The sequence below is a fragment of the Trachypithecus francoisi genome, unplaced genomic scaffold (assembly GCF_009764315.1).
Source record: "Trachypithecus francoisi isolate TF-2019V2 unplaced genomic scaffold, Tfra_2.0 Lachesis_group20, whole genome shotgun sequence".
Classification (NCBI taxonomy): Eukaryota; Metazoa; Chordata; class Mammalia; order Primates; family Cercopithecidae; genus Trachypithecus; species Trachypithecus francoisi.
This window is the reverse complement of record NW_022681466.1, coordinates 69,902,240-69,919,503: the sequence shown is the minus strand read 5'-3', so window position 1 is coordinate 69,919,503 and position 17,264 is coordinate 69,902,240. Positions and strand designations below refer to the sequence as shown.

Genomic DNA, 17,264 nt, shown 5'->3' with positions numbered 1-17,264 from the left:
CGCCTTGGCCTCCCAAAATGCTGGGATTACAGGCGTGAGTCACCGCGCTCAGCCAACTCATTATTTTTAAAACTGATAAAGCAAAAGAATGAAACTTTTTTTTTTTTTTTGGAGATGTAGTCTCACAGACGGAGTGTAGTGGTACAATCTCAGCTCACTGCAACCTCCGCCTCCTGGGTTCAAGCGATTCTCCTGCCTCAGCCTCCCGAGTAGCTGGGACTACATGCATGTACCATCACAGCCGGCTAAATCTGTATTTTCAGTAGAGACGGGGTCTCACTATGTTGGCCAGGCTGGTCTCGAACTCCTGACCTCAGGTGATCTACCCACCTTGGCCTCCCAAAGCACTGGGATTCCAGGCATGAGCCACTGTGCTCAGCCAAGAATTAAACATTTATCCTGCTTTACTAGATGAACTGTGCTTCAAAGTTACTAATAACTAATACAGAGAAGTTTCCTCTGTATGAAGGGACAAACAAAATTGGAATGTCATTATTTGCAACTCTAAATGAATTAATGAATCTAGGCAATGATCATGAATGACTGCTCACATCACGAAGGCACAATCTAACATGATGTGCCTCCAGATGGTAGTATATACCACCTACACACACCACCTACACAGTGTTCTTGCTGTCCCTCCCCAAGGAAAAAAAACAAGAATCAACCCTGTATCTGATCAAGTTTCTTTTCTTTTCTTTTCTTTTTTTTTTTTGTGAGGCAGAGTCTCGCTTTGTTGCCCAGGGTGGAGTGCAGTGGCACGATCTCGGTTCACCGGGTTCAAGCGATTCTCCTGTCTCAGCCTCCTGAGTAGCTGGGATTACAGGCACCTGCCACCATGCCTGGCTCATTTTTTTCTATTTTTAGTGGAGACAGGGTTTCACCATGTTGGCCAGGCTAGTCTCAAACTCCTAACCTCAGCTGATCCACCTGCCTCGGCCTCCCAAAGTGCTGGGATTACAGGCATGAGCCACCGTGCCCAGTGCCCCACTCCCTTTTTTTTTAAGACAGGTCTTGCTCTGTCACGCAAGCTGGAGTGCAGTGGTACAATCACAGCTCACTGCAGACTCAAACTACTGGGCTCAAGCGATCTTCTCATCTCAGCCTCCCAAGTAGCTGGGACTACAGGCGCATAGCACCACTCCTGGCTATTTTTTTTTTTTTTTTGTAGAGACAGAGCTGCTATACCTAAAAATATGCTTCTATCTGTATTTAAAGTTGAATTATCAACTTTAGACAGTTTCAGTTGCCTTAATTCTATTCAGATATATTTTTATATATTTTTTTAAAAATTGAAATATACATACAGAAAAGCGTATCTGTTATAACTGTTGTCTTAACTTATTCACCAGGAACCCAAATTCCCTCTCATGCTCACTCACCATTACCAACCTCTCTCAGTATCCCGGTTTCTATCACCACGGGTTGTACCTCTCTGCAGTCTTCAGTATCTGACTTCTTTCATGTAAATTATTAAATTATTATTATGGAGATGGAGTCTCGCTCTTGTCGCCCAGGCTGGAGTGCAGTGGCGCAATCTCGGCTCGCTGCAACCTCTGCCTCCCGGGTTCAAGCAATTCTCCTGCCTCGGCCTCCCGAGTATCTGGGAGTACAGGAATGCACCACCACGCCCAGCTAATTTTTGTATTTTTAGTAGAGACAGGGTTTCACCATGTTGGCCAGGCTAGTCTCAAAATCCTGACCTCAGGTGATCCACCTGCCTCTGCCTCCCAAAATGCTAGGATTACAGGCGTGAGCTGCTGCGCCCAGCCTTTTCATGTAAATTATGTGTATGGGATCCATTCATATTGTTGTGAAGGCGGGTTCATTCACTGGAACAGAATTACTGTGTAGTTTCCGTCTTCTGAATATACTACAACTTATTTACCGTTTCTACGAGAGACATTTCAGGTGCTTCTAGTTTAGGGCTATTATGCATACTGTTGCTGACTTTTTGGAGCCTCCAGCAGATGGAGAGTAATACCATCTACTTCACTCGATTGCTGTCAGGTGGAAATAAAATGAGACTATAATGTATTGAAGTACTCAAATAACAATAAATATTATATCCAGTGCTTCAAATCTACTACATCTACTGGTTCTTGCTCACAATGCTGCTCTTCAATGTAAGTCCTACACCATTCTTTTAAACATTCCACACACATTGGGAGCACCACCCACCTCCCTACAGTCAGACGCTGGCGACTCCCCCTCCGGAAAGCTGTCCTTGACTAGCCCCAGCCTCAGCCATTTCCTTTTCTCAACTCCTGACCACTCTTGCTGCCACCATTCATGTCAACACTCACTCACATGCAAATCTGCATCAATAGCGCTACGTGTTTTTCTTTCCTATAAAACTGATCATTGTAAAGAACAGAAAACAATGTCTGATTTGTTTATCATCACAATGAAGACCACACTTAAGGAGAAAAGTAACTAAGAAGAGGGTCCTAATAAACTCTGGCTTTGCTCAAGAGCTCAGGCCCCTGGCCATCACATCCATTTGGTAGCATAATGCACAGCCCAGTGCCGTACTGGTTTTCAAACTCTTTCTTTCTTTTTTTTATTTTGAAACCGAGTCTCACTCTGTCATCCAGGCTGGAGGGCAGTAGTGTGACCTCGGCTCACTGTAACCTCCGCCTTGCAGGTTCAAGCGATTGATTCTCCTGCCTCAGTCTCCCCAGTAGCTGGGATTACAAGCGCGCACCACCACGCCCAGCTAACTTTTGTATTTTTAGTAGAGATGGGGTTTCACCATGTTGGCCAGGCTGGACTCAAACTCCTGACCTCAGGTGATCCGCCGCCTCAGCCTCCCAAAGTGCTGGGATTATCATCCACCACAGCCAGCCCAAACCATTTCTTAACAGCAGGAGACTTTCAACAAATAAATCAATGCATAAAATTGATAAAAGCAGATGAGCTCTTTAAAATGAGAGGGAGGCCTCAAGTACCAGCCTGATGTCTGCCCGACCCTGGGGCCCCTACACGGCATCCCTCAGCTATGGAACGAGACTGAAAACCTATGGAGAAGGGAGCCAGGCTCTGTCAGGACACCCACCTCCAACACGCACAAAGTTGCCTAATTAATTTGACACTTGTCCTCCATCTGCTCTCCAAAAAGCCCTGTAGTTCTTACTCCCTAGACAGTCACGTCCCAGGCTTAAAGGTAATGTCTTCAATGTAGAGGATCCTTTTTAAGCCCACAGTTCCTGAGCAGTACTCACACCAAGAGTGAACAGCTCACTGGGGCTACATTTTCCCCCTTTTCTCTTAACAAATGTCAAACTTCCTTAAAGCAAACCAAAATAAAGCTAAAATCATGCCTTGGGCAATTAGAGGAGCGCTGGAACAAAGAGGTAAGTGGCTTGTTAGAATTCTGCAGAGAACAGTTTGTAGAACACGCTTCCTTATATTCATCATTAGTTGAAATTATGGAACAAAATTCTATCAACATTAGGACCTTTTTGTTGCTAAAATAAATCCAGACAACAGGAATGGGCTGAGTGTGGACACTTGAATCACCAGTGAATTAGAATTTTTCAGCATTCAGCACCAACAGAAACGAGTCAGGAGGCCTGAGATAAGTGAAAACAGAAGTTGCCATAGTAACTTGCACATTTACCCTAAAATGGCGGGAGTGGGGGTGGGGAAATAGGTCAATGTTTCTGCTTAACTAGCTCTATTCCTTGTCTAAAGCAGCATCCTCCTCCTTCCTCACCCCCAACAGGAGCAAGAGGGGGGAAGTCAGATGGGCTTTTCAAAAAACCAGGGTGGGGAGAGAGGTCTAGGAAGAGGGAAGAGAACCAAGAGGACCGCCAAATACAAGCCTCGTGAGTACCCTGGGACGATCCCCTGGGGAAAGCAGTTGCTGATCAAGGGCAGCAGCGCTAAGAAACTGTTGCTGGGTTACTACAAATCAGGAATTGCGTTTTTTGCTGTAGCGGTTGAAGTGCGTCTAATGGAACACTTGGGAGTGCATTATTAGCAGCTTTTGGGGCTGGGGTACTGGTGGGGAGGGAGGAAGACTCTGGCATGGGGTAAATCTGGGGCCCTTAGCATTCTGATGGTTGAGAACTAAGAATGGAGCTGAACGATGCCCCAAAACAGAGAAGAGGAGGAGAGGGAAGCTTAGGGGGTTCCTTTTCAAAATAAGCTGGTTTAACACAGAAGCAGTGCCCTTTACTACGTGGACCTCACATTACTACTCATCCAGGAGGGCCAGGAGGGCCAGGAGGACTTGGTCTCCGAGCTGGTGTGGACTGCCAGGGCACATTATCCGCTCTTCCACCTGCAGTGCCGACCCATGGGGGAGGCGGGTTAAGCAGAAAGCACTTGAAAACAGGTGCCGTTCCACTTTCCTGCAGCTGTGCCTCCTCGGGGCTAACTCAGAGCATTACTAATAATGATTTTAACCATTTGGTGTGAGGGCCCTGGTATTCTAGAAAATGACAGAAAGGATAATCCTTTGGGGTGGTGAGGGGTGTTAAAAAAGGAGAAGCATCTTTTTAAGCAGAGACTATTTCAAACACAAACCTCTAGATACCTTACTGCACTGTCCAGGAGTCTACACTTCAGGGAAAGGGCCATTCAAACGGCACTGGGGAGCGTACTTCAACCCGGCAGCACTTCTAGCTGCAGAGCAGGACAGGCTCAACCTCGAATTTAAGCTCCTGTTTTCAGAACATGGTAGTATCTGCAAATTGTTCCCTTGTGCTACATGTCTCTACTCCTCTACCCTACAAGAGCAGGGGAAGAGACTCAGACACAGCAACAGGTAAGATGACTTAAGAGACGAAGAGCAGCCAAGAGCTTGGGAGAAGAGCACCCAGAACGAGCCTGCTGTAGGGGCTGAGGAGAGACGTAGAGCGGCAGGTGTCGGGTCCCCGCACATACTAAGGAAAGGAAGAGCACGTGCTGAGCAGGGTGTGCAGACGCTTCAGTTGGGAATCTCCAGGCAACAAGAAGCCAGCCACCCCTGGGAGGGAACTGTGAGAACCAACAGCGGCTATTCTGTCACTGCCTCTCAGCACTGCCCAGAAAATCATTCAGTCTGGCCAGCTCAGAGGCGGTTTTCCTTTACCTATAGCAGCACTGTGGACAAAGAGACATTTGTGAACAAATCTTTTTTTTTTTTTAAGACAGGGTCTCACTCTGTTGCCCCAGGCTGAAGTGCAGAAAGTGCAGTGACATGATTAGGGCTCACTGCAGCCTCTACCTGCCAGGCTCAAGTGATCCTCCCACCTCAGCCTCCCCAGCAGCTGGGACTACAGGCATGTGACATCAAAATACAAAATTTGTTGTGTATTTTGTAGAGACGGGATTTCACCATGTTGCCTAGGCTGGTTTCCAGCTCCTGAGTTCCAGTGATCAGCCCACCTCGGCCTCCCAAAGTGTTGAGATCACAGGTGAGAGCCACCAGGTCTGGTCACAAATCATTTCTTTAAACTTTTTATTCCAGAAAATGTTCTAGCATACACAAAATAGAAAGAGATAATGATCTATCACCCAGCTTCAAAAATGTTTAACATTCTGGTGCGAATCTGAAAGCCGAGATATAACCCTTCATTAGAATGGTCCCCGAGTGTTACACATCAAAACCTGCAATCCAAAAAGTCAACTTCTGCGTTCTCCAGGAGCCCCAGGAGGCAGCTATTCTAGGACAGCGGCAGTGGTGAGGAAAAGAAAGAGACCTTACTTTCAGTTCTTGAGGAAGGTCCACCAGCGTAATTATACCTGCAAAATGTTTCTACAGGTTATGTTACCTGAGTTTTTTTTTTTTTTTTGAGACGGAGTCTCGCTCTGTCGCTCAGGCTGGAGTGCAGTGGCCAGATATCAGCTCACTGCAAGCTCTGCCTCCCAGGTTCACGCCATTCTCCTGCCTCAGCCTCCCGAGTAGCTGGGACTGCAGGTGCCTGCCACCACACCCGGCTAGTTTTTTGTAAGTTTTTTTAGTAGAGATGGGGTTTCACCGTGTTAGCCAGGATGGTCTCGATCTCCTGACCTCGTGATCCGCCTGTCTCGGCCTCCCAAAGTGCTGGGATTACAGGCTTGAGCCACCACACCCAGCCCTTGTTTTTTTTTTAAATATTTTATTTTTAATACTTTTGAGACAGAGTCTTGCTCTGTGGCCCAGGCTGGAGTGCAGTGGCACAATCTCAGCTCACTACAACCTCTGTCTCCTGGGTTCAAGCAATTCTTGTGCCTCAGCCTCCCTAGTAGCTGGGATTACAGGTGTGCACTACCACGTCCAGCTAATTTTTGTATTTTTAGCAGAGACACGGTTTCACCATGTTGGCCAGGCATGTCTCCAACTCTTGGCCTCAAGTTATCCACCCAGCTCAGCCTCCCAAAGTGCTGGAATTACAGGCATAAGCCACCGTGCCTGGCCACATTTTTAATTCCTAAAAGACACGTTTCTGTCTGCTGAGCAAAAATCACTGTGTTGTACAAACTCACAGAGGAAGGCTCCACGGTCTCCAGGACCAATCTTCTAGGTGTCTTGGTGACAACTTTCCATTTTGACATTTTCCTTTCCATTTTGACATAAGTATTTGGGGCAAACTTCAGTTAAACAGGACACTAGTGATTCAGTTCACTTATTTTTTTTTTTTTTTTTTTGAGACGGAGTCTTGCTCTGTCACCCAGGCTGGAGTGCAGTGGCCAGATCTCAGCTCACTGCATGCTCTGCCTCCCGGGTTTACGCCATTCTCCTGCCTCAGCCTCCCGAGTAGCTGGGACTACAGGCGCCGCCACCTCACGGGGCTAGTTTTTTGTATTTTTAGTAGAGACGGGGTTTCACTGTGTTAGCCAGGATAGTCTCGATCTCCTGACCTCGTGATCCGCCCGTCTCGGCCTCCCAAAGTGCTGGGATTACAGGCTTGAGCCACCGCGCCCGGCCGATTCAGTTCACTTATGACTGTCCAAAACCCGCCACGTGCTGGCAGGTGGCGAAGCTGAGCGAGGTCTGTACTTACTGGTACTGTTACATCATCATAAAAACTCCAAGCTAAGGCCCATCTCATCGTCCGACCTTGACAGAATTCAGTGTAGGTGACTTTAGGAACCTGAAACCAACAAAGATAGCATCTCATCAAAGTGAAATTTTTCTACCAAGATGTTTCTGGCTGCTGACTCATGCTATATTATGTTGATCCTTCTTTTTAATCAGCTAACAAACAATATTATCAAACAACAGTTATAGATAGCTACCTAATAATGAATAACTCATCTCTCAATAAAGTTGTTTTTCTCCCATACAACATAAGAGAATTTATAGATGTGACTTAAAGGTTCAAATATATGAAACACCAAAAACACAGCTCTTTAGAGAATTATTTGTAATATGACTCAAGTGAGGTTTTTTTCTTTGTTTTTTTTGAGACAGAGTCTCACTCTGTCACTCAGACGGGAGTGCAGTGGTGCGGTCTCGGCTCACTGCAACCTCTGCCTCCCAGATTCAAGCAATTCTCCTGCCTCAGCCTCCCGAGTGGCTGGGATTACAGGTGAGTGCCACCATGTCCAGCTAATTTTTGTATTTTTAGTAGAGACCGGGTTTCACCATCTTGGCCAAGCTGGTCTCGAACTCCTGACCTCGGGCAATCCGCCCACCTTGGCCGCCCAAAGTGCTGAGATTACAGGTGTGAGTCACCATAACTGGCCTCAAGTGATTTTTTGTTTTCTTTTTTAGAAAGAAAGCCAGCTAAAGCCTGGCTAGATACAGACAAGGAATCTCTTCATCAATCAGAGTTTAAGAAAGGTAAAGAACTAGTTCGTAGCTCTCACAATTTACCCAAGAAATGGTGTTGTGAGGAAAAGAGGAAGAAAGAATAGGACGTCGGAGAGAAACCAGAGACCAGAAACTCTGCTCCTCCCACCGACGTGCATCTGACCCTTTTGTTGAGAAGTCCTCTGACTCACACCAAACACCAGAAACTGGGAGGAAAGTGGAAGTGGCAGGGGGAGTATTTATTTTATTTAAAAGAAAATTGTTTTGGGAGACAGGGTCTTGCTCTGTCATCCAGACTGCAGTTCAGTGGTGTGATCTTAGCTTGCTGCAACTTTGACTTCCCAGGCTCAATGGAACCTCCCACCTCAGCCTCCTGGGTAGTGGGGACTATAGGCACGCGCCATCATACTTGGCTAATTTTTTATATTTTTTTGTTGAGATGGGATTTCGCTGTGTTGCCCAGGCTGGTCTTGAGTTCCTGGGCTCAAGCAATCTGCCCGCCTCAGCCTCCCAAAGTGCTGTGATGACAGACATGAGCCACTTTGCCCCGCCTGGGAGTACTTACTTGTGATCTGCCTTCTGAAACAGGAGCAGGGGGCTCTACTCTTGTGGAATGTCGGAATGTCATCCTAGTGGGAAGCACACGGGACTGAGACTGTGTTCTGGTGCTGTTCCCCCAGAGCTAACTGCATGGCCCACAACAAAACCTTCAACCTACCTAGGTTGAGTTTCTGGATCTATAAAGGAGTTGAATTTGTCTTGGAGGCATGGTAAAAAATTAAAATTAAAAAAAATTAAAATAAAAAGGAGTTCGATGTGAGGTCAGTGGTAGATACCAGGTTTTTTGATTTCCGGTTTCTCTCTGACATTCTACTCATCTGTTTTTCTCCACCTTTCTCTGTTATAATTGTCAAAAAAGGCCTTGTTTTAATAATCTATAAAAATATATTTTAGCCCTAAAAATATAGAACTTAGAAAACAAAACAAAAAAAAAATTTAGAGTTTTAGAGTATAAAGAAAATTCTATACTCAAAACTACCATCAGAGTAGATACAGGTCAGGTACGTGGGTCACGCCTGTAATCCCAGCGCTTTGGGAGGCCAAGGTGGGAGGATTGCTTGAGGCCAGTAGTTTGAGACCAGCCTGGGCAATAAAGCGAGACCCTATGTTTATAAAAAATGAGGATTACTTGAGTGCAGGAGTTTGAGACCAGTCTGGGCAACACAGAGAGACCTTGTTTCTACTAAAGATTTAAAAATTAGCTGGGCATGGTGGTGCGTGCCAACAGTCCCAGCTACTTGGGAGGCTGAAGTGGGAGGATTGCTTGAGCCTAGAAGTTTGAGGTTGCAGCAAACTATGATCATGCAACCACACTACAGTCTGGTTGACAGAGCAAAACCCCATCTTTTTTTTTTTTTTGGAGATGGAGTCTAGCTGTGTCACCAGGCTGCAGTGCAGTGGCACGATCTCAGCTCACTGCAACCTCTGCCTCCCGGGTTCAAGTGATTCTCCTATCTCAGCCTCCTGAGTAGCTGGGACAACAGGTGCCCGCCACCATGCCCGGCTAATTTTTGTATTTTTAGTAGAGATGGGGTTTCACTATGTTGCCCAGGATGGTCTCGATCTCTTGACCTTGTGATCCGCCTGCATCGGCCTCCCAAAGTGCTGGGATTACAGGCGTGAGCCACTGCGCCTAGCCCGACCCCATTTCTTAAAAAAAAAAAAAAGAAAAAAGTAGATATATGAAAAATAACCTCAAGATGGACTAAAGACTAGAATGTAATACCTGAAAGTATACAAAATACTAGAAGACTTGCTTCCAAAGGAAAAGAAATCATTAGGTGGGGTACAATGGTGCACACCTGTAATCCCAGCACTTTGGGAGGCTGAGGTGAGAGGACTGCTTGAGCCCAGGAGTTTGAGACCAGCCTGGGCAGCATGGCAAGACCCTATCACTACTAAAGAAAAAAAAAAAATAGCTAGGGATGGTGCCATGTGCCTAGAGTCCCAGCTACTCAGGAGGCTGAGGCGGGAGGATGGCTTGAGCCCAGGAGGTCAAGGTTACAGTGAGTCATGATCCCACCACTGTACTCCAGCCTGGGAACAGAGCTAGACCTGGTCAAAAAAAAAAAAAAAGGAAAAAGAAAAGAAAAGAAAGAAAAGATATCTAGACTTGAATTAACTTAAGTATCCATCAACAGAGGATTGGATAAAAAAAAAAATGTAGTATACACATACAAAATGGAATACTATTCAGCCATAAAGAAGAATGAAATTGTGTCTTCAGAAACATGGATAGAACTGGAGGCCACTATCTTTTTTTTTTTGAGACGGAGTCTGTCTGGAGACAGCCTGTGTCCAGCCTGTTGCCCAGGCTGGAGTACAGTGGTGCAATCTTGGCTCACTGCAAGCTCCGCCTCCCAGGTTCATGCCATTCTCCTGCCTCAGCCTCCCAAGTAGCTAGGACTACAGGCGCCCACCACCACACCTGGCTAATTTTTTTGTATTTTTAGTAGAGACGGGGTTTCACCATGTTAGCCAGGATGGTCTCAATCTCCTAACCTCGAGATCCACCTGACTCGGCCTCCCAAAGTGCTGGGATTACAGGCATGAGCCACTGCGCCCAGCCAGCTGGAGGCCATTACCTTAAGTGAAACGACTGAGACATAGAAAGACAAACACCACATGTTCTTACCTCTAAGTACGAGTTAAATAATGTGTACACATGGAAGCAAAGTATGGAATGATGGAGGAATGAAGACTTGTGGTTGGGGAGTGGGAGACCAGGTGATGGGAGGTTGCTTAATTGTTCCAGTGATAGTTTCATTGAAGGCCCTGACTTCACCACAATGCAATATATCAATGTAGCAAAACTGTACTTGTGCCCCACGGATACAAAGAAAAGTAGCTGCGTGAGAACAGTAATGACCAAGCCTCACCCCTTGTATGCGAAGCTCTTCCTTCAGAGGTGCCAGGCTGCATTTCTTTCCCAGCATACAGCTATACCATCTAGGGGAAAAAAAATCAGACAAGTAAATACTGTTTATGTGGTTAAAATTTTAAACTAAGCATTATTCAAGTGAGTAAGATGAGAACAGTAACAAACAAACACTGAGTAAGGTCACAAGTGAAAAATAACAAGAACTGCATATAATGTATTTAGACAAAGACCAAATCTAATGATGGCAAACAAGCCCAAGGCAACTTAATAAAATATATATATATATAAATGCACTTAGCCTCTCCAGTGCTTCAGGGCTATATATTAAATATTTGAGTAAAGCAGTCTCATCTGTCATGCTTACAATGAAGGCCGTTTAGCTCTAGGACAGAAATTAGAAAATAAAGAACAACAAAAACATCATACTAAGAGAACTTATAAGATCCAGCATGAACCTGTATTGTGAGATGTCCTCATCTGCAAGTAATTTAACAATAGATAATGAGTTTCAACAGATCATGAAATCAATTTGTTCTAGAGTAAAAACAAATCCAGAAGAAGGAATGTGGAGAAGTTGGACTGAACTAATTAAAAGGTAAAGAGACAGAATTTATTTCTTCTGATTATTCTAAAAAGTTCGTAAAGGACCTCTACTTCAGCCCATGAAAGATGAGTTACTACAGGAATTGCCCTTCCACCATAAACAACCAGGAAACTGGACAAAACACATAAAAGAGCTGTTTTTCAGACACTGGACAACTGGCAGTGCAGACCTACGGTCCCAGAAACAAACGAGGTGAGCCTGCATTCGCTAGTGCTTCCTGCTTGAAGGAAATTCCCAGACTGCAGTACAGGGAAAAGAAATTCAAACACAGTCCAACATCTTGCTGAGTTGATGAGACACAGACCGAAGGTCACAGATGCTGATGGAGTTAATGATTTCAGCATTACAAATGACGGAGTTAATGATTTGTAAAGCAAATGAACAAGAGCAAATGAAACCCAAGTAAGAAGAAGAAAGGAAAAAAAAATAAAGATTAGAGCAGAAACTGAGGAAAGAGAAAACAAACAATGGAGAAGAATAATGAAATCAAGAGCTGGTTCTTTGAAAACACATTTTCTTGTAGTCAAGAAAAAAAGAAGACGTGAACTCCCAGTATCAGAACTGAAAGGGGACGTCCCACAGATCCTACAGGTATTAAAGGATGTGAAGAGAGTATAGAACAACTTTTTGCCAATAAATTTCACAACTTTGATGAAACAAATTCCTTCAAAAACACCAACTACCCAAGATTACTCAAGAAGAAATAGGTAACTTGAATAGGTTTTTTTTTTTTTTCTTTTTTGAGATAGAGTCTTGCTCTGTTGCCCAGGCTGGAGTGCACTGGCACGATCTGGACTCTCTGCCACCTCCGCCTCCTGGGCTCAAGCGATTTTCCTGCCTCAGCCTCCCAAGTAGCTGAAATTATATGTGTGTGCCACCAGGCCCAGCTAATTTTTTTGTTTTTGAGACAGAGTCTCACTCTGTCACCCAGGCTGGAGTACAGTGGCGCAATCTCCACTCACTGCAACCTCCGCCTCCCGGGCTCAAGTGATTTTCCTGCCTCAGCCTCCTGAGTAGTTGGGATTAAAAGCGTGCGCCACCACACCCTCCTAATTTTCTTTTGTATTTTTAGTACAGACAGCATTTCACCATGTTGGCCAGGCTGGTCTCAAACTCCTGACCTCAGGTGATTCACCCACCTCAGCCTCCCTAAGTGCTGGAATTACAAGCATGAGCCACCGTGCCTGACAAAGAAATAGATAACTTGAATAGTTCTCTATCAATTAAAGAAACTGAATTTGTATTAAAAACTTTCCAGACCCAAGTCACTTCACTAGTGAATTCTGCTAAACATTTAAGGAAGAAAAAATATTAATTCTATGCAAACTCTTCCAAAAAATTTTACAAGAGGGAACACTTCCCAACTCATAAGGCCAGTATTTATTTATTTTTATTTATTTATTTATTTTGAGACAGACTCTCACTCTGTCACCCAGGCTGGAGTGCAGTGGCACGATCTCGGCTCACTGCAAGCTCCACCTCCTGGGTTCATACCATTCTCCTGCCTCAGCCTCCCAAGTAGCTGGGATTACAGGCACCTGCCACCATGCCTGGCTAATTTTTTGTATTTTTGGTAGAGACGAGATTTCACAGTGTTAGCCAGGATGGTGTTGATCTCCTGACCTCATGATCCACCCGCCTCAGCCTCCCAAAGTGTTGGGATTACAGGCGTGAGCCACCACACCAGGCCCATAAGGCCAGTATTACATCGACAAATCATATCAGTTCTTACAATGATAAGAAAACTGTAGGCCAGGCGCGGTGGCTCACGCCTGTAATCCCAGCACTTTGGGAGGCCGAGGCAGGCGGATCACGAGGTCAGGAGATCGAGACCATCCTGGCTAACACGGTGAAACCCCATCTCTACCGAAAATACAAAAAATTAGCCGGGCGTGGTGGTGGGCGCCTGTAGTCCCAGCTACTCGGGAGGCTGAGGCAGGAGAAAGGCGTGAACCCGGGAGGTGGAGCTTGCAGTGAGCCGAGATCGCGCCACTGCACTCCAACCTGGGCGACACAGCAAGACTCCGTCTCAAAAAAAAAAAAAGAAAACTATACACCAGGTAGCCTTCATGAACATAAGATATAAACATCCTTAACAAGGGAGGGTGGACTGGGAAAAGGGAAGATGTTGGTGAAAGGGCACAAAGTTTCAGCCAGACAGCAGGAATAAGTTTTAGGTTTTAGCATAGCCTGGTAACTATAGTCAAAAATTACATATTACATATTTCAAAATTGCTGAAAGATTAGACAAAATGTTCTCACCACACAAAAAATTATGTGGGAGAATATGTTAGTTTGATTGAATCATTTAACAATAAACATATAATCATGAGTCACATGAGGACATCTCAGTAACAGATGGCACTTACAACAGTGGGTCCTATAAGATTAAAATGGAGTTGAGGCCGGGCATGGTGGCTCACGCCTGTAATCCCAGCACTTTGGGAGGCCAAGGCAGGCGGATCACGAGGTCAGGAGATCGAGACCATCCTGGCTAACACGGTGAAACCCCATCTCTACCGAAAATACAAAAAATTAGCTGGGCGTGGTGGTGGGCATCTGTAGTCCCAGCTACTCGGAAGGCTGAGGCAGGAGAATGGCGTGAACCCGGGAGGCGGAGCTTGCAGTGAGCTGAGATCCGGCCACTGCACTCCAGTCTGGGCGACAGAGCGAGACTCCATCTCAAAAAAAAACAAAAAACAAAAAACAAAACAAAACAAAAAAACACAAAAACTAGCTGGGTGTGGTGGCACGCACCTGTAGTCCCAGCTACCCGGGAGGCTGAAGCAGGAGAATCGCTTGAACCTGGGAGGCGGAGGTTGCAGTGAGCCAAGATCACGCCACTGCACTCCAGCCTGGTGACAGAGCCAGACTCCGTCTCAAAAAAAAAAAAAGAAAGTAAAATACTAATAAATCAACTGTATTTTCTTAGAGTAGCAATACATAATTTAGAAATTAAAATTGTAAAATGCCATTTATGGTAGCATGAAAATACATAAAATACTTAGGAATAAAATTCGTATAATGTGTGTAAAGAAAACTACAAAGCACTGCTGAAAGATAAGACCTAAATAAATGAACAGCTAAACCAGGTTGGAATGGAAGACTCATTATTGTTAAGGTATCAGTTCTTTCCAACTTAACCTATACATTCAACACAATCCCAACCATAAATTTTCATGAAAATTGATAAACTGATGCTGAAATTTATATGGAAATGCAAAAGATTTCAACTAGCTAAAACAAATGTTTTTCCATAAAGACAGGGTATCACTATGTTGCACAGGCTGGTCTCAAACTCCTGCATGCAAGCAGTCCTCCTGCCTCAGTCTCCCAACATGCTGGGATTACAGGCCTGAGTCACCATGTCTGGCTGAAAACAATTTTGAAAAAAACTAACAAAGATAGAGGATGTTCACTGCCGGATTTCAAAACTTCTATAAAGCTATGATAATTCAGACCATATGGTACTGGCATAAGATAGACACAGATTAACAGAATGGAACAGAGTCCAGAAATAACTCACTTATAAGGTCAGTTGATTTTAAACAAAGGCCCTTAAAAGTTCTAAATTGTGCTCTTTAAAAGAGATTTATGCCGGGCACGGTGGCTCAAGCCTGTCATCCCAGCACTTTGGGAGGCCTAGGCGGGTGGATCACGAGGTCAGGAGATCACGACCACTCTGGCTAACACGGTGAAACCCCGTCTCTACTAAAAACACAAAAAATTAGCCAGGCGTGGTGGCGGCGCCTGTAGTTCCAGCTACTCGGAAGCTGAGGCGGGAGAATGGCGTGAACCCGGGAGGCGGAGCTTGCAGTGAGCCGAGATCGCGCCACTGCACTCCAGCCTGGGCGACACAGCGAGACTCCGTCTCAAAAAAAAAAAAAAAAGAGATTTATAAAAATGCAAAGGCAACTATAGACTGGGAGGAAATACTTGCAAAACACATTTGACAATGGACTGTACTCAGAATCTATAAAGAACGACCAGTCAGTAAGATTAATAAACCAGTAAAAAGGAGATACGGGAATGACCAATAAGCACACGCGGATGCGTCCTATCACCAGCCACCAGAGAAATGCAGATTCCAACCATAATGAGAGACCACTACCCACCCATGAGAACAGATACATTTTCAAAAGGTGACAACAGCACCAAATGGTGTCAACGGAAACTCTCAGATATTGCTGGTGGGAATGTAAAATACTGTACAGTCACTTTGAAAAGCAGCTTCTTATAAAGTCAAACATATACTTACAACAGGACCAGGAGTCCTACTCTCAGGTATTTACTTAGGATGGAGGAAAATTTAATTACACAGAAAAAATTATAAGCCAATGTTCCGTTTTATTCCTACTGGTCAAATCCTGGAAATGACCCAAATGTCCATCAACTGGCAAATGGATGAACAAACTGTGGTATCCTCAGCCTATTTAGTAACAAAAGGGACTGGCCACTGACACAATAAAAGCATGGATATGCTACATGAAAGAAACCAGACAATCAAAACCTGCCTTTTCTATGCCTCCGTTTGTATGAAAAGTCTAGAACACACAAAACTGTTGGGACAGAAAGTATATCAGGGCTACAGGAAGCTGGAAGCAGAGTGTGGACAGACTGTAGAGGGGAACAGGAAAGTTTTTAGGATGATGGAAATGTTCCACATTTGTCTGAACTCATCCAACTGCACACATAAATGGGAGTCACTTAAGTTTACCTCAGAACGACTGACTGAAACATATACATGTGGTTATCTTATACCTTCAAATGTACATAAAATAAGAGTTAACAATATCGTAATGTTTTACACGTTTCCTTCTTGTTTTATAACAATTTAGCCAAACTAACAATACATATTCCGTCTCTTGCTTTTCTCACTGAGCATTATAATCACCTGTGTCGCAAAATTCACCTAATCGCATTAAAAGGAAAATTTCGCCGGGCGCGGTGGCTCACGCCTGTAATCCCAGCACTTTGGGAGGCCGAGGCGGGCGGATCACAAGGTCAGGAGATCGAGACCATGGTGAAACCCCGTCTCTACTAAAAATACAAAAAAATTAGCCGGGCGCGGTTGCGGGCGCCTGTAGTCCCAGCTACTCAGGAGGCTGAGGCAGGAGAATGGCGTGAACCCGGGAGGCGGAGCCTGCAGTGAGCCGAGATCGCGCCACTGCACTCCAGCCTGGGCGGCAGAGCGAGACTCCGCCTCAAAAAAAAAAAAAAAAGGAAAATTTCAGATTAAGGGATATACATTCAATATTTAATTGTTTATATACAAAATGCCTACTACGAAGATGAATTTTCAAGTGACTAAAATTCTAAGAGAATTTAAGAGTCTCTAAAATCACAAATTAGGTTAAAACTGTATGAAACTGACATTTTTATACATCAAAAACTATTTTATAGGTCAAAAACTGTTGAAGATTGGCAACCTGGTATTTCAACCTCATACATTAAATAACATATATGAAAAATCTAATTATTTTTAAAGTATAAAAAATGCTATTATGTTAGAAATAGTGGGCATCAACAAATATTGTATCTTGATTGTGAATTCAACACGAGGTGACTGCACCTATTTTTGTTTAGGCAATCCTTTTTCCCTTTGAAAATAAAGAAATAATTGGTATAGCTAAACTACTTTAAACAAACCCTGTAAAGTTATTTAAAGGATAATAAATTTCATTTGATGGTTTAAAAATGTTTAGAAGAAAAATAGTATGTTCCCTTTGAGAAACTATTGTCAGGCACAGTGGCTCACACCTGTAATCCCAGCACTCTGGGAGGCCAAGTCAGGAGGATCACTTGGGGTCAGGAGTTCGAGACCAGCCTGGCCAACATGGGGAAACCCTGTCTCTATTAAAAAATACAAAAAAAAATTAGCTGGGCATGGTGGTGCACATCTGTAGTCCCAGTTACTCAGGAGGCTGAGGCAGGAGAATCGCTTGAACTGAGGAGGTGGAGGTTGCAGTGAGCTGAGATCGTGGCACTGCCCT

General features: G+C 44.5%; 1 protein-coding gene across 4 annotated transcripts in view; it reads right to left on the bottom strand.

Moving 5' to 3' along the window:
• The window catches only part of METTL16 (methyltransferase like 16), an 87,225-nt gene that overhangs the window by 13,039 nt on the left and 56,922 nt on the right, over positions 1-17,264 (bottom strand). For all 4 annotated transcript variants that reach the window (XM_033185110.1, XM_033185113.1, XM_033185112.1 and 1 more), the window contains 2 exons: positions 10,666-10,735; positions 6,975-7,064 (listed from right to left, as the gene is read on the bottom strand). In XM_033185110.1, the coding sequence (XP_033041001.1) occupies positions 6,975-7,064; positions 10,666-10,735 (160 nt within the window). The remainder of the gene's footprint in view (positions 1-6,974; positions 7,065-10,665; positions 10,736-17,264) is intronic.